This window comes from Humulus lupulus, chromosome 5 (genome assembly GCF_963169125.1).
Source record: "Humulus lupulus chromosome 5, drHumLupu1.1, whole genome shotgun sequence".
NCBI lineage: Eukaryota > Viridiplantae > Streptophyta > Magnoliopsida > Rosales > Cannabaceae > Humulus > Humulus lupulus.
In genome coordinates, this window is record NC_084797.1 from 163,520,553 (window position 1) to 163,543,798 (window position 23,246).

The window sequence follows — 23,246 nt, forward strand, 5'->3', positions numbered from 1 at the left end:
ATTATTTTAAAATATTTTTCTAATTGTCATGCCAGCAAAATGTTACTATTTTAGACGTCTACAAATGTTATAATTCGGGAGAATTTTTGCCAAGCAAACAATTCGAGGAGCAAAAATCTACTAGTGCTATAGTTCATAGGAAAAGCACTTTGTCCTTATTTTTTATAAAACATATTCGATCATTTTGGTTCATGATCTTAAACTTGTGTACATAGCATGTACATAAACCTCTCATAAATACGTACTTTCAAGCTATGAATAATGTGTGTGAACATGGTTTTGTATGCATTTCTTACTTGACTTCAGGTATGCTTTGATAATGAGAACTTGATAACATTCCATAAATCATAAACTTCATATCTTCAATTATACAATCCAAAGATCCATAAACACGCCAACATATATACTTGAGCATAAGTTTAAATATAAACCTAACACAATCAATACGATCTGCGAGCTAAGTAGAGCTAGTCTACATCCGATTGTGAGCTCTCAATAGAGAAATACCGATTATGTTTCAATAAGAATTTTCCCTGAACATCTAGCAAATATTTCATACATAATCACACATAATTCATGTTCAATCATAAATGATGAAAAACACAATTCATTACTTTTCAGACTCAAACTCAAGCTTATAAGGTGAAATTTACTTACCTTATGTGTCAAGGGATCTCTACGAGTCCAATGGTGGTTTCCAAAGCTTGAAACAAACTCTGAAACGTAAAAAGAATATGATTATTATCATGTATTGACCACTCTTTCTTAGAGTCCATTAGAAGACAACAAAACCTTAAATTTTGTATGCTATTTTTATTGTCATGTAGAATCTAGAAAATATTATTCTATGAGTAATGATAGACACACTTAAATTACAAACTTTTTATGCACTATGATGTGTTTTAATTTTAAGCGTAGATAATTTTAAATGGAGATCACATCACTTTTAATTATGTAGTTGCAATTAATTATACATCATAGTATATAAAAAAGTATGCAATTTGAACGTACTGTAATCATTATTCGTATTCTATTGATAACAAACATGTTGCTATTCTTAATTTTTTTTTAATAAGAATGGAGCTTTACAAAGATTTTTTTATTAGAAAAATTAATTTATATAATTGAGATAAATAAAATTAAAAATTGGAGTATTTCACTTAATTTCCTCAAAATTTGCAATTAGCAGCTTCAATAATTTTCATAAGAAATTATGATGTTCTTCTACCAAAATCCTCTTCAATGCTTGTTGCAAATGACAAAAAATAAATCCTACCGTACTAAAATAAACATGTGACTATTGTTTGATTTAATAATAAAATTGGGAGTAATATAGAAATATTTGGCCTCATAAAAAATAAAAAAATTATAGAAAAATAGGTCTCCCCCTTAAGGAACCAAATTGGGGAATGGGAGGGGGGGCATAATTTCAACCACCAAATACAGGAGAATTAGATCAAACGTCATACTCGTGTCCGAGTTAGTTGGTCGTGTGATTCATGCCAACAATCTTGGAGACTGAAAATCCAACTTCTTTCTGAGCCAATCCACCTTTTTGACAAGCAACCATAGCAGCAATAATTTATGACATTTCAACTAAAGATAAACCAATAATTTTTAAGCTATTATTGCACAAGTCTTGGTTCACTAATTATTAATACTTTACAACCTATAGTTGAAAACAATGGAGAACCGTACCAATCGAATGTCATCATAATAATGATGATGATTACAATGATGAAACCTCAAACGTCCAAATGTACAGCAGACTCGGGCTTAATCCGGTTTAGCCGAACAGTTCCAAGAATGTACTCAGGTAACTCTTCCTCTTTCTTTGCCTGCACCACATCAGAAATTATCAACTTAAATGTATTATAGACAAAAACTGATGCTTGTGAACAACCAACCAAATGTCTAGAGATGCTCTTTCCTAAGCAAATATATTATACATAGTTACAAAAGATGCATACAAGTAATCTTCTATTTTTTTTTTTTGAAAAAAAAAAACTAGGATCCCCACCTAAGCTTACAATATTTAGAGACCCAAAAATTATAGCAGATGTAAGTGCTCAAGAGGGACTTGAACCTCAGACCTAGTAGAAGCAAACTACATGTCTCACCATTTGAATTACTACTCTTGAAAGAATAAAAAAGAGAAAAACATATTTCAGAACTCTACTGCCTTGTCACCAAGCATTGTCGCTATAACATCTTTCTACTTGTCCACTACAGAGTATCTTGACAGTTAAAATAATGGATCATGTACATAGAAATCCCTCTAGGGCATATATCTCTAAAGGTCTGAAATGAAATTATAACTAGAAAGACCACATGAAATGAAGAAGTGCAAGTTGAGAAACAGAAGACATATCCCTTGGTATCAAGACACAAACCTCTATCAAAATAGCCAGGTCAACAACCAAGCTTGTGACATATCCCAAGACAAGGCCAATGACACCTCTTGCAACTGATGATGATCCAATATCGACATCAATCTGCAAAATAGATGGTTAAGCTGTCATTTTCTGCAATTTAGTATCCCACAGAACGAAAAAGGGGAGGTTACTGGTGAGACATTAACCCCACAGGAGAGAGGCATCATCATCATATTAAAACTCAAAACTTAACTTCTCTTTATTTAGTGTAAAAATAAAAACAATTAAAGAAATAAATAACACTTCACGTGACATACCTCCATAAAATTGTCTTGTTTAAAATATTTGCAAGTGACAGCTTTCCCCAGCAAGCAAGCTTTTGTTCCAACAGCACGCTTGACCATCCAATATCCCTTACCATTGATGAAGATAATAACCAAGTCAATTACGTGTGGAAAAAGAAAAACTGAATCTAAGGCACAAATACCTTAGAGATGGTTAAAGTTTATCCAACTCATTCATACCTCTACAATACTGGGAATGAGTTTAAATCTTGCATCCCGAAACATGTCACTACCATCCACAAATTTAGCCAACAAGGAATGCTTATTCAGAGGCCTGTCAGCAGCATAGTAAAGCACCAGACTGTAGTTCGGTTTTGCTGGGACCTGCAATACAACCAGATAAATATTTTAAATCATGCTTTGCTCAGAAGAAATCTTGTTAGCACAAAATATCCTTTTAATTGAACAAATACATAGGTTAAATTTTTTCAGAGTTCCAATAAATAAGTTTAAACGTTCACAGAAACCAGAAGCAAAGATCAGTTTTTTCATATTTTCTAATTAATTTAGAAAAATATTTTCTTAATACAAAAATACTAATTTATTAATATATTATTTTATAAAAAACCATGTAAATAACTGTGGAAATAATGCTTCTTTATTTTATTGAGTTAGAGTTAGGCCTTTAAATAGGCAATGTACAGAGAATGAGAAGATATTTGGTAGTTAATTCCAAATATCCTAGCATAATTACAACAAAAAATAGGGTAACAAAATAAGCCTACAATAATCTATATATGGAAACTATACAAAATATACAGCTAGGTTTCCCATTCTAAAAGGGATACCGAATAATATTTCCTACACCCTCCCTCAAACAAACAGGTGCATAGAGATTCCACATGCCTAGCTTGCACACTAACTCATTGAAACTTTCTTTAGACAAACCCTTAGTCAGTATATCTGCCTATTAGTGCTTGCTGGGAATGTAGACAACACATAATTCCTTTTCATCAATTTTTTCTTTGATAAGGTGTATCCACTTCAACATGTTTAGTTCTGTAGTGATGAATTGGATTATGTGCGATGCTAATGGCTGATTTACTGTCACTATGCAACTTCAACGGAGCAGTCCTTTGAAGTTTTAGTTCTTCGAGTATGCGTTTAATCCAGATTAATTCACATACTCCTTGAGCAAGAGCTCTAAGTTCTGCTTCAGCACTACTTCGAGCTACCACTGGTTGCTTCTTACTCCTCCAAGTAACCAAGTTCCCCCAAATTTTAGTGCAATAACCAGTTGTTGATCTTCTATCCTCAACTGATCCTGCCCAATCAGCATCTGTGAAGGCTTCAACACCTCGCTCTTCATTTTTCTTAAACAATAACCCAATCCCTGGTGTTTTCTTTAGATAGCGCAAGACTCTATACACAGCTTCCAAGTGTTCTTCTAAAGGATTGTGCATGTATTGACTAACCAAGCTTACAGCAAATGCAATATCAGGTTTTGTGTGAGATAGATAGATCAATTTGCCCACTAGCTGCTGATACATACCTTTGTCAACTGTCTTCCCTTTTTCCTTTTTGTACTTGCCTCTTGGTTCAATCGGTGTTGCAACTGGTTTACAGCCACTCATTCTAGTTTCTTTGAGAAGATCCAGAATATATTTTCTCTGAGATACCGAAATACCTTGTTTTGTTCTTGCAACCTCCATTCCGAGAAAGTACTTCATTGGCCCAAGATCTTTAACTTCAAATTCCTGGGCTAGCACTCCCTTGAGAATTCCTTGCTCTTCATAATCATCACCTGTTATTATCATGTCATCAACGCAGCCAATGAGGATAGTTACCTTCCTCTCTTGTGTGTGTTTGAAAAAGAGGGTATGATTTGATAGAGCTTGTTTATATTCATGTTTTGGTATCACCTGATTAAATCTTTCAAACCACGCCTTTGGAGAATGCTTTAGGCCATAGAGTGACTTTTTCAGGTGACAGACATTCTCTGTTCCATATCTTCCCTCGAACCCTAGAGGAATCTTCATGAAAACCTCTTCTTCCAAATGTCCATTGAGAAAAGCGTTTTTAATGTCAAGTTGTTGTAAGGGCCAATCAAGATTGGCAACAATAGATAATAAAACCCCTTCTGTATTTAACTTGGCAACCGGAGCAAATGTCTCATTATAGTCCACCCCATATGTCTGAGTGAACCTTTTTGCAACAAGTCTTGCTTTGTATCGGTCTATAGTTCCATCTGCCTTGTATTTGACTGTAAAGACCCACTTACACCCCACCACATGTTTGTCTCGAGGCCGTTTGATTATTTTCCATGTGGTGTTGGCTTCTAGTGCCCCAATTTCCTCATACACTGCTTTCTTCCAGGCTTCTTGTGTGAGAGCCTCAGTAATAGTCTTGGGAATCACTACTTGCTCGACTTCTGCTAAAAAAACTTTATAGTGAGTACTCAGTCTACTATAGCAGACATATCTTGACATTGGATGTTGAGTACAACTTCTAACTCCTTTCCTTTTGGCAATTGGTAACTCAAACTCATGTTCTACCATTCTGGAAGACTCAATATTAGAAATATCAGTAGGTACAATAGGGTTAAGAGAAGAATTACTTACATCAGGATTGGTCTGTGAGTCAGAGTCATGAGATGTTGGAGCAGTAGTTGACTATATTACTTGATGATTTCTTGGTCGTCGAGAGTAAACTTGGAGTTCCTTAGTTTTGGGCGACTGAGGTTGTGACGGCTGAGGTTGTTGCTTAGAAGAGAATTCGATAGTCTTAGGAAGACAAGTATCCCAACTAGAAACATCACTTACAGTCCCTCCCTGAAGTGAATAGTTGGGATAAAAATGTTGCTCTTCATTGAATGTAACATTTAAGGAGACGTACATACGTCGAGTAGAAGGGTGGTAGCAATTGTACTCTTTTTTGGTAGAAGAGTATCCAAAAAAAGCACATTTTAGAGCTCAGGGATCAAACTAAGAATGATTAGGACCAAGAACATGAACATAAGAGATGCATCCAAACGTTTTTAAGGGAAGATTGGAAACAAGTGGTATAAATGGACATTTTTTAAGAAGCACTGAGAGAGGAGTGTTATATTTTAACACTCGAGAGGGCATTCTATTGATGAGATATACGGCTGTAAGAATAGCCTCACCCCAGAAATGTTTTGGGACAGAATTTGTAAACATTAGGGCTCTAGCAATTTCCAAAAGATGCCTATTTTTGCATTCAGCAACCCCATTTTGTTGAGGTGTGCCTGCACACGAGCTTTTATGCACAATACCATGAGATAAAAGATAATCACCCAAGATTGAATTAAAATATTCAGTTCCATTATCTGTGTGTAAGACTTGTAGAATTGCATTGAATTGAGTTTTTATCATAGAGTGAAAAAATTTTAATGTCATGCCAGCATTAGATTTAGTTTTAAGGAGAAACACTCAACTAACACGTATGTGATCATCAATGAAAGTAATAAACCATTTAGTATTTGTAGTATTTGTTATTCGAGATGATCCCCATATATCACTATGAATAAGAGTTTATAGTTGGGTGGATTTGTAGGGTATAGAATAAAAAACAACACGTGTGTGTTTGGCCAATTGACAAATTTCACATTGAAATAAGCTCAAGTTTTTATTTCGAAACAACTTAGGAAATAAGTACTTTAAATATGAAAAACTAGGGTGGCCGAACCTATAATGCCACCTCATAATATCATTGTCACTAGAAGAAATACAACCAGAAACAAGAGCTTTATTGACTTGAGTAGGAGGAAATGGATCAAGGTAATACAGCCCACTATATGCCTTCGCATTCCCAATCATCTTCCTCGAGGACATATCCTAAAAAGTACAACAAAGTGGTGAGAAAGAAGCAAAACACTGCTGGTCATGAGTGATTTTACTGACAGAAAGAAGAATACAAGAGAAATTAGGAACATGGAGAACATCTCGTAGAACAAGAGAAGGAGATAATTGTATAGTTCCTTTACCAGCCACAGAAGAAAGGGACCAGCAGTAATTTTAATTTTTTGGTTACCTGGACAAGGAGTATAAGTAGTGAACTAATTGGGCTGACCAGTCATGTGATCCGAGGCCCCCGAGTCCACAATCCAGGCAGTATTTTGAACATTGAAGGCAACGGAAGTACCCGGATTGGAGGAGAACGAAAGATCAACTGCAGGGACAGCAGGAGCAGTGCTTAGAAGCTGATGGAGCTGAGTAATCTGAGCTGGAGTGAATGGAAAATGCTCTGGTGGAGCAGCAACCAAGGCTTGACTGTCAGAGTTGGGACGAGGCTTCCAATCACCTAGTTTACCATAGATTTGCCAACATTTTTCCTTGGTATGACCAACCTTGTTGCAGTGGGAGCACCATGGACGTTCATGTCGATTTCCACGAGGGTCATCACCATCCTTAATGCGTCGGGCAGCAAGAGTAGATTGACCAGTTTCAGCAACGACTTGGGGTCCCATCATGACTCTCTTTCTGCTCTCCTCCCTTCAAACCTCAGCAAAAGCCTCACGGGTGGTGGGAAGAGGATTCTTGCCTAAGAGACGTCCACGCACGTCATCAAGGTCTCGGTTAAGGCTATGGAGAAAGTCAAAAAGTATCTCTCGATCAAGCATTTTTTTATAGAAATAAGCATCAGCAGAACATTTCCATTCAGGAACATAAAAAAGATCTATTTCTTTCCAAAGATTATAAAGGATGCCATAGTATTGTGTTACTATAAGGGAATTTTGTCACTGATCCCGAAGTCGAGATTTGAGTTCAAAAACCTGGGCAGAATTTTCCAAGTCCGAGAAAGCCTCCTGAACAGTGTCTCACACTTCTTTAGCAGTAGAAAGGAATAAATAAGTCTTACCAATGTTCACTTCCATTGAGTTGATAAGCCAGGCCATGATGAGAGAGTTTTCGAACTCCCACTTAGCATAAGAGGGATCATCAGCCTGAGGAGTAGGAACAGATGCAGTGAGATATCCTAAGCGTCCATGTCCTCAAAGGTACATCTTCACGGATTGAGACCATTGCAGAAAGTTCTGACCATTCAGCTTGCGTATGGTAATTTGGAGAGAGTTTTGGTGATCAAAGGATGTGGAAGAGACATCAGAGGGGGTTTTGTTGATAATGGAATCGGCTGAGGTGTCATTGGTGACAGAGGCAGTGGGATTTTGAGTGTTTGGATGGGTTACAGTGGCCATGAGGGAAGAAAGAAGCAGAAAAAACAAGACAAACAGAGAGCAGCGACAACTTTAGGGTTAGGCTTTTAGGCTCTGGTACCATGTGGAAATAATGCTTCTTTATTTGATTGAATTAGAGTTATGCCTTTAAATAGGCACTGTACATAGAATGAGAAGATATTTGGTAGTTAATACCGAATATCTTAGCATAAATACAACAAAGAATAGAGTAACAAAATAAGCCTACAATAATCTAAATATGGAAACAATACAAAATATACAGCTAGGTTTCCCATTCAAAAAGGGATGCCGAATAATATTTCCTACAATAACATTACTAATGATCACTTTAGAAAAATACAACACTTTATTTAAAACTTGAACAAATTTAAATATAAATTTTTCATATTTTTAGTCTAGGATTATAATACAATTTTTTTAAAATAACACTTCAAATATTATTCTGAACAATGAATAATTAAAAATTATCATTTTCTGTAATTTAATTAGAAAACTACCACTCGTCAAGCATTATTTGACTCTATCAAATTATCTTATTATTTCTTTAACTTTAAGTACATAATAATTCAGACATTCTGGAATTTAAGTAACAAAAGTTGAAAACATGATTATTATAAACCCAATAATTTAAAGTTGGAAAATTGATCATGTAGCATTTAATAATTTAGAATTCTTGAGCTATAAGCACCATTCGAATTTATTTTATTTGAAGCACCAAAAGTGGAAAAAGTAACCTTTCTTATTATAATAATTCAGAATCCTTAAATAATGACCCAACAATTCGACAAACTCACATTACATATAAAATCTTCCTAAAGCAAATATTAGACCCAATACAAATTTCATGTCAGAAAAGTCTTCATTTATTAATCAAGACTCCTCTATATCACTTCATCATACAACAGTTTAAATTTAAAAAATTTATTATTTATGAGGAAAAAAGTAACGTAGGCAACCATAAAACTTGTAAACGAATAAGTAGAAATCTTTATCACCTAATAAAGCAGAAAAGCAAATACTCTGATAATATATAATCCATAATAAATGCAAGCAACACAATTAAATCATTTCCATACATACCTGGAGATTGATGACAAGTATAAATGGAAGCTTCTTCCCAGCCTCTGACTACAAAATAAAAATTGAGAAGGATATGTTAGGCACAAGATAGGCTTACTTATTCTAAGCATAATAGACAACATCAGTGAATCCAGGGAGTGGCCAACCACACAAAGATCAACATAGAAGTGAATAAAAGATTATTGCATTCACTTTCAAAATAGAATATCTACCTGAGCAAGACACTTGGGATGCAATGCAATTCGATCTACACTTTTGTCAACTTTGAACCAATCAACTGCAAGGAGCTTAAGAAGGGGTTCTCCTCCCATTATCTGAAAATGTTCATGTGTTAACTAACACCCTCATAACTAATTTTTGATAGGAACATCCACAGAATAATACACATAAAATACTCACAAGAACACCAACAAAGGCTACAAAGCATTAGTTTAATTCATAGAATATAGAATAACACACACAAAAAAATAAAGATTTGATAATTGTAGTTCATATGCATATAGAAACATCAAACTTCTCAGCAAATTAAAGTATCAAACTAGTCTCCAATTCCCTGAAAGTACGAAATTATAATTGAAAGATGACGAAAACAGCAAAACTAAAAATAGAATATTCAACAAAGATAATCAGAAGACTACATAAAACTGCATTTATAAACTATTGAAGGTACATAGTTTCCCCCACGATCTTTAGAACTAAATCAGCATGTTTTAAAAAATGCTGTAAGTGTGGATGGTCAGGGTACTTCCACCTCACTTCTATTCAAAAAAATTCCAACTTTTAATTTTTAATTTGTCTATATATTCTGTTCAACTTAAAATATTGCTTGTTTAAGTACTTGATATCCTTTTTGTTAAGAGGAAGGGACTTTTTGTGTAGTACTCTATTTAAATAGGAAATGAAGACTATATTATCTGACCAAAAGGGCAACAGAAACCACACCACAAGCAGGCAACAATCAGGAAGTTTTATGATACTTTGGAGAGAATTTTTTTTCCACCAAAAATACAGAACATAACACAATACAGCCAAAGTCCTAGCAATGTCATACGTGCAAGTGATGTTCAAGTTATTAAAAAGAATATTACTACCCACCTTGGTATTGTCTTTTAGGTAACTCTTTCCTCTAATCATAAATCCCATCCCACTCGGTGAAGTCCAACAATTTGTGTCTTTCTCGTCCTTTTCCTCATGCAAGGAGCCATTAAATTGGCTTGGTTCAATTACAGTACAAGTCGCATTTGGATCTAATTCCTTATTTGTTGCTGAAAAGAAAGAAGTAAATAGAAGGTAAATATGCAGAACTGGTCTGCTAATTACAAATCATAATATTTAAATATTATACCATACAAACAGAAAAAGGGTATAATGGTTGTAAAAGCAGTCAGGCTTAAGCCACGACACAAGACCTATAAAAAAATAGGGAAAATATGTGTGAGCTTAAGCGTCAAGTTAATAGGTCAGGGCTTGCCAATGAGATGTAAACTTTTGAAGTGTAAAGCTTCAGAAGCGTGTGGGGCTTAAGCAGCTACGCCTCACTGATTCACTCAAGTGTTGGCTTTTTAAGAAATGGTGCTTGTTTTCTTTTAAAATTCTCAATGTCTTGGGATTTCCAAGTTACAACAAAAACAACTAGAATTTTCAATTAATAAATCCAAATTTTAACACAATAATTAAACCCTAGAAAAGAGAAACATTTTATCACTTAAAAGAACTCAAGCTGTTGTCTTAGGAGGACTTTATCGACCTTGCTTTATCTTTCAATAACTTTAGCTTGTTGTTAGTTCTTTATGTGTCATGTAACTCAGAGTAAGATATAGTTTCAGTAAAGTTTCATGGATACTATTACTTTGTTATGCAATTATATATTTTTTTATAGACTAGATTATACTAGTGTTATCAAATATTTATTGTTATTGTTTTCCTATTTATTTACAATGTCTATTTTATTTTTATTTTTCTTAGTTGGTTGAAAAAGCTAGGTCAGGAACCTCAGCAAGGTGATTTGACTTTGGCTGATAGATTTTCATTATGGTATAGAGTGGCAAATTATTATAGCAGCTTTAAGAAAATAAGAGTGTGAGAAAATTAGGTGGCTTCCTATGGGATCTTAAGTTCCTGATGTAGGGAGAAAGTCCCACATTGGCCTAGTACAGTATGACACCTTCTATGAAGAGGTCTCTACATTCTAAGTATTGAGTGGCTATATGAACTTTTAGCACTAAAGATTTTCTTTCTCTTTTTCCATGCTACTCAATGATTATATTATTCAAACTTCATTGAAAAATAAAAGTGAGGTGTTTCAAAATAAATAGGCAAAAGCAGAGAATCAAATGAACCTGAAAACTAGGAACAAAATTTGAAACTTAAAATAAAATATAATCCTATTTTGTTACCACTCCACATAAAGTGGATCAGCTCTAGACTAGAATCTTTTTTCTGTTTTTAGCAATATAATATATATATATTTATATATTGAAGAATCTAAAAGTTTCATTGAAATTATGACTTCAAACTAGAGTCCTGTTCTAAACAGCCACATTTCTATTACAATGAAACACAAATAGTGCAACACAAAACAGAACATTGAAATGCCTAATTAAAACCACTAAGCAACGGCAGACCTGGAGCTCGCTTTTTAGTTAAGCTTGTAATGGCCCATGAAACATTCCTCAGCTTCACCGTTCCATCCTGAAATTTTAGGGGCAGGAAATAAATGTCAGAAATTTTTTCACTGTACCACAGTTCCTTTCTTCATTAAATATGATCTGTGAAGCAATGCATTCTAGTTCAAGTGAGAAAAGACCGGAAGACCTTGTGGTCAACTTCTTCATCATCATCATCACTTTCTTCTTCTTCCGATGATGATGAGTCTCCAGCAATTGCATCATAGAATTCTTCATGTGCTTGTGTCTCCTCTTCATGTCCGTTTTCTCCATGTGAAATGGACACATGCGCAAATTTTGAGTTGACAACTGTAGTGGTTGATTCATATTTGACAACAGGATTTGCACTAATATATTCCTTAAGACCTGAACATTATTCATTTAAAGAGTCAATATGCTTCCTCCATACAAGTTTAGCAAAAACTAAAACATCAAATAATACCAAAACTGAAGGTGCACACTATCAAAACCAAGCACAGCTAATAGTCAACCACATAATCAGTAAAAGCGGGAGGAGAGACGATGGATTTTGAAATTGAAAGAGTGCAAAAATGTCAAGGTATTCGATTCAGATTGTATCCAGCAAAGTTGACTAGTATGCCAAGAGCAAGAGGAAATATAAGGGCTTCGGGAGATAATGGATTTTTTAAATTTAAAAGAATAGAAAAGTGTAGTAGGGGAATTTAAGGAAAGGAAAAGGTCAGGTAAATAAAACAAATAGAAAGAGTAGGGCTAGTTTGTCGATAGACTTGTAATAGATTGCAAGGAGATGTGGGTTTCAATGGTTAATTAGGTTTTAGCATGACCCACACGTCACTTCATTTCAGTGCAAGGAAAATTAGAAAGTGATAATCAGATCAACGGTGAGCAAGTAAATGAGTTCTGTACTAGATTTCGAAGTGCTGATTAAGGTCATGCTATGCTAGTCACTTGATATGTAGTTGTACTGTGCAGAAAAATAAAAGGAAAATTTGGTTCAGTTCAATAAACATGTATATATTCTCTAACCTGCCAATTGGCCTAGTAATGCATAAGGCACACTTTTTTCGAACTTTGAGAAGTGACTTTTCTTCCATTTAAACCAGCCAGCTGAAGGTATCTCTAACATTTGAGTCACGAGACATTTAGGAACATTTGAATCCATTGATGTGTTCAAGTCTCTAATCTCCCAAGTTGATGCTACAGCCAAAGTATATTATAGTAATAAAAGGATAAAAAGGCAGGCATGTTAGTATACCAATGGAAAACAATAATAACAGTCAAACTTTTGTTGAGAAATTGTATACTGCTGTAGAAAATATTGTTTTTTATTTTCTGTTATTATTTTAATTAATTCGGTATCCCTCAAGAATGGGAAACCAATCTGTACACAATATATTTTTTCATTTTTTGGAGGATTTTAGGTTGATTTAGTACCATTGTAATTACCCTAGAATATCTGGTATTTAATACCAAGTTAGTCTATAATTTGTAAAGTGCCTATTTAAATGGCAGTGCTCTCAAAGAAATAATATATCAGAATATATTTTCCACATGGTATCAGAGACGATACCCTCACCCTAGGAATCACAATTTTTTTCTCCCTCAGAAATTGCAGCCTTTTTTTTTTTTTTTTTCTCTTCAATATCGCTACCTTCTCTTCTTTCTCATGGCCACCTTACCTGATCCCACCATCTCTGATGATACCACAGCCAACTCCACCATCAACAAGGGCTCTTCTAATGCCTCTCCTTCTTCATTTGATCACCAAAACTCTCTCCAAATTACCATCCACAAATTGAATGATCAGAATTTCTTGCAATGGTCCCAATCCGTGAAGATGTACCTGTGTGGTCGCAGACGCTTGGGGTATTTGACTGGTTCTACTGTTGCTCCTGAACCTGCCGATCCATCTTATGACAAATGGGAGTCCGAGAATTCTCTTATCATGGCGTGGCTGATCAACTCAATGGAGGTGGATATTGGTAAGACTTATTTGTTTCTTTCCACTGCTCAAGAAATATGGGAAACTGTCCAGGAAGCTTTCTCAGATTTGGAGAATTCTGCTCAAGTTTTTTAACTCAAATCTCGGCTTCGGGACCAGCGACAAAACTCTCTTACGGTAACTCAATATTAGGGTGTTCTTTATAATCTTTGGCATGAGATTGATCTATTTTATGTTCCTGAATGGAAATGTTCTGCTGATGCCTCATTTTATCAAAAAATGCTTGATCGAGAGAGACTTTTTGATTTTCTCCATGGACTTAACCGAGACCTTGATGAGGTACGTGATCGTCTCTTGGGAAAAAATCCTCTTCCCACCATTCGTGAAGCTTTTGCAAAGGTTCGTAGGGAGGAGAGTCGCAAAAGAGTCATGATGGGTTCCCCTCTTGCTGCTGAAACTGAGCAATCTGCTCTTGCTGCCCGACGTCCTAATAGTGGTGATGATTCTCGAGGGACTCGCCGTGATCGTCCCTGGTGTACTCACTGCAGTAAGGTTGGCCATACCAAGGAGACATGTTGGAAGATTCATGGGAAACCTCCTGATTGGAAACCTCGATCCTCTAATCGTAACAATTCTGACAGCTAGGTCTTAACAGCAGCACCACCCGAGCCTATTGAGCACGACAACCAATGCTTCCGCATCTGATCCTTCGTCTACTTCCACTCAAGGTACCTCTGCTGCCTTCAATGCTCAAAAATCTGCCTGGATAGTAGACTCTGGGGCTTCGGACCACATGACTGGTCAGTCCAGTCACTTTACCACTTATACTCCTTGCCCAGGTACTCAAAAAATTAAAATAACTGATGGTTCTCTTTCTTCTGTGGCTGGTAAAGGATCTATTACATTATCATCTTCCATTATACTCCATGATGTTCTTCATGTTCCCAATCTTTCCTGTAATCTTCTTTCTGTCAGTAAAATAACCCATGATCAGCAATGTTTTGCTTCGTTCTCACCACTTGGTTGTAATTTTCAGGATATGTCCTCGGGGAAGATGATTGGAAATGCGAAGGCATGTAGCGGGCTGTATTACTTTGATCCGTTTCCTCCTACTCAAGTTAATAACGCTTTTATTTCTGGTTGTATTTCTGCCAATAATAATGATATAATTCGGTGGCATTATAGGCTAGGTCACCCTAGTTTTTCATATTTAAAATATTTATTTCCTAAGATGTTTCAAAATAAAAACTTGAGCTTACTTAAATGTGAAATTTGTCAATTCGCCAAACATACACATGCTGTTTTTCATTCTATCCCCTACAAATCAACTCAGCATTTTAATCTTATTCATAGTGATATATGGGGACCATCTAGAATAACCAATACTACAAATACAAAATGGTTTATCACTTTTATTGATGATCACACACGTGTTAGTTGGATGTTTTTGCTTAAATCCAAATCTGATGCTGCCATGATTTTTAAAAATTTCCACTCTATGGTCAAAAATCAATTCAATACAAATCTCCAAGTCTTACACACTGACAATGAAACTGAATATTTTAACTCAATCTTAGGTGATTATCTTCTTGCTCATGGCATTGTGCATAAAAGTTCATGTGCAGGCACACCCCAACAAAATGGGATTGCTGAACGAAAAAATACACTTATTGGAAATTGCTAGAGCAATTATGTTCACAACCTCAGTTCCAAAACATTTTTGGGGTGAGGCGATCCTCACTTCTGCCTATCTTATCAATAGAATGCCCTCTCGAGTGTTGAACTTTCACACTCCTCTATCTATGCTTCTCAAGGTATATCCAAATACACCACTGGTTTCTAATCTTCCCTTGAAAACATTTGGGCGTGTTACTTATGTTCATGTTCTCGGTCCAAACCGATCTAAGTTTGATCCTAGAGCCCTTATATGCGTCTTTTTGGGTTATTCTTCTACAAAAAAAGGATACAAGTGCTATAATCCCCCTACTTGTCGTCTCTATGTCTCCATAGATGTTACATTTCATGAAGAAAAACCTTTTTATCCCAACCTTTCACTTCAGGGAGGGACAGTGAGTGATGTTTCTAATTGGGATACCTGTCTTCCCAAGGCTTTTCCTGAAATTTCAGAGTTTCCAAACTCATCTGAGCAACAACAATCTCAACCACCTAAGACTAAGGAGCTCTTAGTCTACTCTCGGCAACCAAAACATCATCAAGTAATACAGTCCACTAATGCTCCAACATCTCATGAATCTGATCCACAGACTACTCCTGATGTAAGTAATCCTTCTCTTGAACCTATTTTACTTGATAATATTCCTAATGTTGAGTCTTCCAGTGTGATTGAACCTGAGTCTGAGTTACCTATTGCCAAAAGAAAGAGAGTTCGGAGTTGTACTCAACACCCAATGTCCAGATATGTTTGCTATAGTAAACTCACTCCTCACTATAGAGCCTTCCTGTCAAAAGTTGAGCAAGTGGTAGTTCCCAAGGATATTGCCGAGGCACTTGCACAAAAAGAATGGAAGCAAGCAATGCATGACGAAATTGGGGCATTAGAAGCCAACACCACATGGACAATTGTCAATCGACCTAGAGATAAACATGCGGTAGGGTGTAAATGGGTGTTTGCAGTTAAGCACAAGGCTGATGGAACAATTGACAGGTACAAGGCAAGACTAGTTGCAAAGGGGTTCACTCAAACACATGGTGTAGATTACAACGAGACATTTGCTCCTGTTGCAAAGCTAAATATTGTGAGGGTCCTGTTATCTATTGCTGCCAATCTAGATTGGCCCTTACAACAGCTAGACATCAAAAATGTCTTTCTCAATGGATATTTGGAGGAAGAAGTTTATATGAGAATTCCTCCAGGCTTCGAAGACAGATATGGAAAAGAGAATGTCATCTGAAAAAATCTCTCTATGGTCTAAAACAGTCTCCAAGGGCGTGGTTCGAAAGATTTAATCAGGTGATAAAAAGGCATGGTTACAAACAAGCTCAATCTGATCACACACTGTTTTTCAAACACTCACAAGAGGGTAAGGTGACTATCCTCATTGTTTATGTCGATGATATGATAATAACAGGTGATAATTATGAAGAGCAAGACAAGCTTAAAGGTGTACTAGCCCAGGAGTTTGAAGTGAAAGACCTTGGACCTATGAAATACTTTCTAGGTATGGAGGTGGCAAGGACTAAACAAGGAATTTCAGTATCACAGAGAAAATATATTCTGGATCTTCTCAAAGAAACCGGAATGAGTGGTTGTAAACCTGTAGTAACTCCAGTTGAACCAAAAGGCAAGTACAAAAAGAATACGAAAGAGAAGACGATAGACAAGGGAATGTATCAACGATTAGTGGGTAAACTAATCTACTTATCTCATACCCGACCCGACATTGCTTTCGCCGTGAGCCTGGTTAGTCAATACATGCACAATCCTCTTGAAGAGCATTTAGAAGTTGTGTACAGAATCTTACGTTACCTAAAGAAAACACCTGGGACTGGCTAATTGTTCAAGAAAAATGAAAAACGAGGTGTTGAGGCATTCACAGATGCTGATTGGGTAGGATCAGTTGAGGATAGAAGATCAACCACTGGCTATTGTACCAAAGTTTGGGGAAACTTAGTTACTTGGAGAAGTAAAAAACAGTCAGTAGTAGCTCGAAGTAGTGCAGAAGCGGAACTTAGAGCTCGTGCTCAAGGAGTATGCGAGCTAATCTGGATTAAACGTATATTTGAAGAGCTGAAACTTCAAAGAACGAAGCCTTTAAAGTTATATAGTGACAGCAAATCAGCAATCAGCATTGCACATAACCCAGTTCATCATGATAGGACGAAGCATGTGGAAGTGGATAGACACTTCATTAAAGAAAAAATTGAAGAGAAGGAGTTATGTGTTATGTTCCCAGCAAACATCAGCAGGATGATATTCTGACTAAAGGCTTATCGAAAGACATTTTTAATGAGATTGTTTTCAAGCTGGGCATGTGGAATCTCTATGCACCAGCTTGAGGGAGGGTGTAGAAAATATTGTTTTTTATTTTCTGTTATTATTTTAATTAATTCGGTATCTCTCAAGAATGGGAAACCAATCTGTACACTATATTTTTTCATTTTTTGGAGGATTTTAGGTTGATTTAGCACCATTATAATTACCCTAGAATATTTGGTATTTAATACCAAGTTAGTCTATAGTTTGTAAAGTGCCTATTTAAATGGCAGTGCTCTCAAAGAAATAATATATCAGAATATATTTTCCACAACTGCCAAGGTTTTGATAGAGCAAAACAAAATATCTTACGATTAATTTTTGTGCGACGATATCCAGATTTTGGAGGCTTCTTCTTATTTACAGCAGGTACTTGTAAGATTGCTGCATGAAAGTATAGAAACATATATCAGCCAAAATTGAAGACTTCCAAACAGCATTCTTTGTGATGATGAAATGCAGAAAAAAGAGATTCTTTCCATTCACAGATGTCAAGAATTACCATATGTTAATGCATTTTTCAAGTGATATTTATCTTTCAAGGCATTAATAAAATGTGTCATCAAATACGCCACTGAACTGAACAAGACAGACTTTTGAAAGCTATTATGCTTATAAAAGTAATTTAAATTTTGATTCATGTTACCTTGGTTCCTTTACAAACCTATAGTACAGACTTCCAATTACATTAATGTTTCTTCTTTTTTCTATTTCATATTTCTTCCTAGAAGAATGCAATATCATAGTGCAGAAAGCAAGTGTTGCCAAAGTAAGCCTTACATTTCAAATATCATAACAATGATTTTCTATATTTAATTTCTCAAATTATTCTGAATTCCTATCAAGTCTTGCTCTTATGCAAGATTGCACAATATATATGTGTGTGTGTATATAAATATATATATATATATAACGTATTATTTTGCTTTAAATTTGCACAAAAGCAAAGATTAAATCAGTAGTGGAGTAAATGATGAAGATGTTAAGCCAATTAATTAGGCTTTCTAGACTTTCCCTATCCCCTTTTTATTTTTCTGATAGGAACTTCTCTGTCAAACCAATAAAGCAGTAGCCAAACAGAGGAAAGAATAGAGGAACAAAACTGATTGTATTAATTTTCCTGGAGTTTGAGAACCAGGTTCTCTCCCACAATCTGATTACAGTCTCCAATCATAATTCCTTCAGTAAACTTCTTACAACTTATTTACTTACTCTAGACCACACTCTAACCCGTGCACCCCTCTTACAGACAATTCCAGCCCATATAACTAACTTCCTAGCCACTTTCTGTGTTGGCCTCACCCTTCCCTCTCCCAGTGTACACGTAGGTAATTGGAGGCTTATCAATACCCCTGCCTAAAGTCTCACCTTGTCCTCAAGGTGAAAAGTAGGGTACTGCTGCTTGATTACATTAAAATCTTCCCATGTTGCTTCAAATTGAGGCAGTCCTACCCATTTAATCAGCGCTTGTGGCTGCTGTTTGTGTGTCCCGGGACATACATCTAGGACTTGGTCAGGTTCTAGGCCCATTCTAACTCTGCTGAAAGGTCCTTTGGAAGAGCAGTCGCCACTTGTTGCAGACCAAGAGCAGCAAGGAGCATGGACACATGAAATACAGTGTATGCGCGAATCTGGCGGTAATTGGAGCTTGTAAGCTGCTGTACCAATGCGAGCTAACACCGGAAATGGACCAAAAAACCGAGGGCTTAGCTTTTTTGTTTTTGCATTTAGCTATGGACCTTTGATGGTAAGGTCGAAGCTTGATATACACCAAATCCCCTACTGAAAATTGCACCTCTCTTCGCTTCTTATCCGCTTGCACTTTCATTTTCTGCTGAGCTCTATGCAAATTCATCTTCAAAAGTTCCAAAATTTCATCTCGTGATTGCAGCATTTGTTCAACTGTGGATACCTTAGTACTTGCTGGCTCAAACTGCAGTAATGGAGGAGGTTCATGCCCATAGACAGCCTTGAACGGGGTCATGCCAGCTACTGAGTGAAATGATGTATTATACCAATACTCAGTCCAAGGAAGCCATTTTGCCCACTGTGATGGTTTAGTACTCACAAAGCATCGTAAATATGTTTCAAGGCAGCGGTTCACCACTTCGGTTTGGACATCCGATTAGGGTGATATGCTGAACTTTGCGTGAGGGTTGTTTCTTGCAAACAAAATAACTCCTTCCAAAATAAACTCAAGAAGATTTTGTCTCTATCCGACACAATTGATCTCGGCACACCATGGAGTCGAACAATTTCACGCACAAATGCCGCTGCCACCGTTGTAGCTGAGAACGGGTGACGCAAAGCAATGAAAGGGCCATACATTGTAAGTCGAACTACTACCACAAAAACATAATCAAACCCATTTGATTGGGAAATTCCCTCAATGAAATCCATGGATACATCTTCCCACACTTGGTTTGGAATCGGTAGAGGTTGTAATAAACCCGCCGGAGATTGAGCCAAATACTTATTTTGCTGACAGATTGCACATTCAGCCACAAATTTCTGGACGTCCTTCCTCATACCATGCCAATGGAGGTCAGCTGCTAACCTTTGCAAAGTTTTGAAGACTCTTGAATGGCCCCCAACATTGCTGCAATGGTATGTTTGTAAAAGAAGTGGGATGCAAGGGGAAGAAGAAGGTAGAACTAACCACCCTTTGAACTTTAAACAGCCCTAGCTGTATGTGTAACCCGCGCTAGCTTGGCCCAACTGAACCTCGTGAATAATCTTTGAGAGCAATGGATCAGCCTCCACATGAGCTTGCAGGTCCGGAATAGAAATGACTGCAGAAGCCGAAATGGCCACTAACTCAACCCCCTGAAACATCTGAGACAAGGCATTAGCCGCCTTGTTTTCCAACCTGACCGATAGTGAATATCGAAATCATACCCCAACAACTCAGTGAGCCATTTCTGATGTTCTGAAGCTACCAATCTCGGTTCCAGCAAATATTGAGGCTTCGTTGGTCAGTGCGGACGATAAACTTTCTGCCTAAAAGATAGGGCCGCCACTTTTGAATGGCTAACACAATAGCCATCAATTCCCTTTCATAAACTGATTTGGTCCGAGCTCTAGATGAAGGGACCTGACTGTAATATGCTATGGGTCGTTGTTGCTGCATGAGGACCGCACCCAGCCCGTAACCCGAGGTGTCTGCTTCAACAATAAATGGGGCTGAGAAATCAGGTAAGGCAAGGACTGGTATCGAGCACATGGCTAACTTCAGGCGCTCAAATGCCTCTTGCGCTTCTTGGTTCCAGCCAAAAGCATCCTTGCATAATTGATTCGTTAGTGGCCTTGCTATCGACCCATAACCCTTGACAAACTTGCAATAATACCCCGTGAGGCCAAGGAAACCTCTCAACTCCCGTAGAGACTATGATACAGGCCAGTTCTTCATGGCTATGAGTTTATCCGGGTCCGCTGCCACTCCCTCCGCTGAAATAACATGACCAAGGTATTCCATCCGAGGCTTGGCAAATAAACACTTCTTAGCATTGGCATACAATTTGTGTTGCTGTAATCGCTGTAATGCTAACTCCAAATGTTCCATGTGAGCCTCCAGAGATGAGCTATAAACCAATATGTCATCGAAAAAGACCAATACAAATTTGCGCAAAAATTCTTGAAATACCTCATTGATGAGGGCTTGGAATGTGGCTGGTGCATTTGTAAGACCGAAAGGCATCACCATGAATTCGTAATGCCATTCATGAGTTCTAAAAGTCATCTTCTCAATGTCCTTCAATGAAACTCGAATCTGATGGTATCTGGACTTGAGATCTAGCTTTGAAAAAATAGTTGCTCCATGTAGCTCATCTAGTAACTCGTCAATCACCGGTATGGGAAATTTGTCAGCCACCGTCTCACGATTTAATGCTCGATAATCTACACAAAATTGCCAACTCCCATCTTTCTTCTTGACCAACAAGACCGGACTAGAACACGGACTTGTGCTAGGTTGAACAATACCAGACTTCAACATCTCTGCCACTAGTCGCTCAATCTCATCTTTTTGGACTTGAGCGTAGCGGTATGGTCGACGGATATAGGCCCTGCCCCTTCCCTAAGGGTGATAGTATGCTCGCGGATACGCGGTGGAGGCAACCCCGGAGGCATATCAAAAACCGACTCATGCTTGTGCAACAATTTTGAAATTCCCATTGGCACCTGCTCATTTTGAATGTCTAACCCCACTGATAGTGGACTCATTTGGACCCAATACCCCTGTCCTTCCTACTGCACTGCCCGAATCATCATCTTAAGGGATATCTGCGACTTACAAAGGCTAGGATCACCTTGTAGAGACACCCAAGCACCTGCCACTTGAAACCTCATTGTCATAGAACGCCAATTTTCTTGTTTGTTCCCCAGTGTTTCCAGCCATTGAATGCCTAAAATCACATCAGCTCCTAAATCCAAGGGTAAGAAATCCGTAAATACTTGTAAAGTACCCAAATCCAAATTGACCTGAGAACATATGCCCTCTGTTCGCATCCAACTGCCCGTTCCCAATAAAATCCCGTAGCAAGTTGTGGCTGTAATCGATACTTGGGCTGCCTTGACTACTTCAGTAGAAATGAAGTTGTGTGTAGCCCCACTATCTATAAGCACTGTCACCTGTTGTTGGCCTATTTTTCCAGCTAGTTTCATCGTATGGGCTGAGGAAATACCCACCAAGGAATTCAAGGATAACGTTGCTAGTGTCTCCTCCGTAGTATCCTCCATCGATGAGTCCGGGGTTAATGGTGGGGACTCGATATTTGAAAGTGCCTCCTCGTCATCCATCATAAGCAAAACCTGAAGAAACTTTTGCTCACATTCATGCCCTCTGTGAAACTTCTTATCGCACTTGAAACAAACCCCTCTAGCTTTCTTGTCTTGATACTCGGCCTCAGTAAGACGTCTTGTGAATGGTGGTTTCGTTGGGAAGGATGGTTTTGTGGTAATTGAACTCGATTGTGTTGTTGCCATTGTAGCCATCGAAGAAGGCAGCGTCAAACCTTTCGCAAAGTACGGCGAGAAAGTTGGTCGAGGAATAGAGATTGGGCTAGGTGACACTTTCGGGCTTGGGGTTTGTGGCTTAAGGCCCACATTGAGCAACTGATGACTCTCCTCTACCCTTTGGGTTGTCTGCATGATTTGGGCCAAGCCAATTGGCTGTAAAATATGCAAAGCCCCTTTGATATCCTCCTTCAACCCTTTCACGAAACTACCCTCCAGTATGTGCTCCGGTACACCGGATACTCTTGACGCTAAGGCCTCCCACTTTACTCGATAGTCCTTCACGGTGGTTTCTTGGGTCACGAACAACCATTCCTCCGTCGTCGACCCTACCGGGACTGTTCGAAACCGCAACAGCAACAGAGTTTTCAGGGCCATCCACGAGGTAATGGGTCTTCTCTGGTTTTCCCATTGGAACCAATACAGTGCATCTCCTTCTAGCCCAATAATAGCAGCTTCAAGCATGTGTGCCTCGAACAATCTGTTTAGCAAAAAGTACCTCTCTACTCGAAAAATCCACCCCTCCAGATTGTCACCTACAAACAACGACAGTTCCATTCTTGGTGGCCGATAATCCCGACCATAGGCATGGTCGTTGGGGGCCCAAGGATCTCCTGTTTGCGATTGCTGCTATGGAGTTGGTCTGAGCTCCGTCGGAGGCTGCCCTGAAGTCGACGACACCTCTGCATCGA

At 37.6% G+C, this 23,246-nt stretch overlaps 1 protein-coding gene across 5 annotated transcripts in view; it reads right to left on the reverse strand.

The window, feature by feature from the left end:
• Nucleotides 1–341: 341 nt before the first annotated feature.
• Nucleotides 342–23,246, reverse strand: part of LOC133777811 (protein ENHANCED DISEASE RESISTANCE 2-like) — a 29,336-nt gene continuing 6,431 nt past the window's right edge. Inside the window, exons 11-23 of one of the 5 annotated variants that reach the window (XR_009868842.1) lie at nucleotides 17,854–17,925; nucleotides 12,632–12,802; nucleotides 11,772–11,989; nucleotides 11,582–11,648; nucleotides 10,053–10,222; nucleotides 9,170–9,271; nucleotides 8,958–9,005; nucleotides 2,900–3,043; nucleotides 2,693–2,788; nucleotides 2,394–2,495; nucleotides 1,699–1,838; nucleotides 1,470–1,551; nucleotides 342–716 (exon numbers count right to left, since the gene is read on the reverse strand). Coding sequence is in view for 4 of the 5 variants with exons in the window: in XM_062217557.1 (XP_062073541.1) it covers nucleotides 1,746–1,838; nucleotides 2,394–2,495; nucleotides 2,693–2,788; nucleotides 2,900–3,043; nucleotides 8,958–9,005; nucleotides 9,170–9,271; nucleotides 10,053–10,222; nucleotides 11,582–11,648; nucleotides 11,772–11,989; nucleotides 12,632–12,802; nucleotides 17,854–17,925 (1,283 nt within the window). In the remaining variant the exon portion in view is untranslated. Of the gene's footprint in view, nucleotides 717–1,281; nucleotides 1,839–2,393; nucleotides 2,496–2,692; nucleotides 2,789–2,899; nucleotides 3,044–3,295; nucleotides 6,517–8,957; nucleotides 9,006–9,169; nucleotides 9,272–10,052; nucleotides 10,223–11,581; nucleotides 11,649–11,771; nucleotides 11,990–12,631; nucleotides 12,803–17,853; nucleotides 17,926–23,246 lie in introns of those variants that run through there. The other 4 variants (XM_062217557.1, XM_062217556.1, XM_062217555.1 and 1 more) reach the window with 4 other exon arrangements.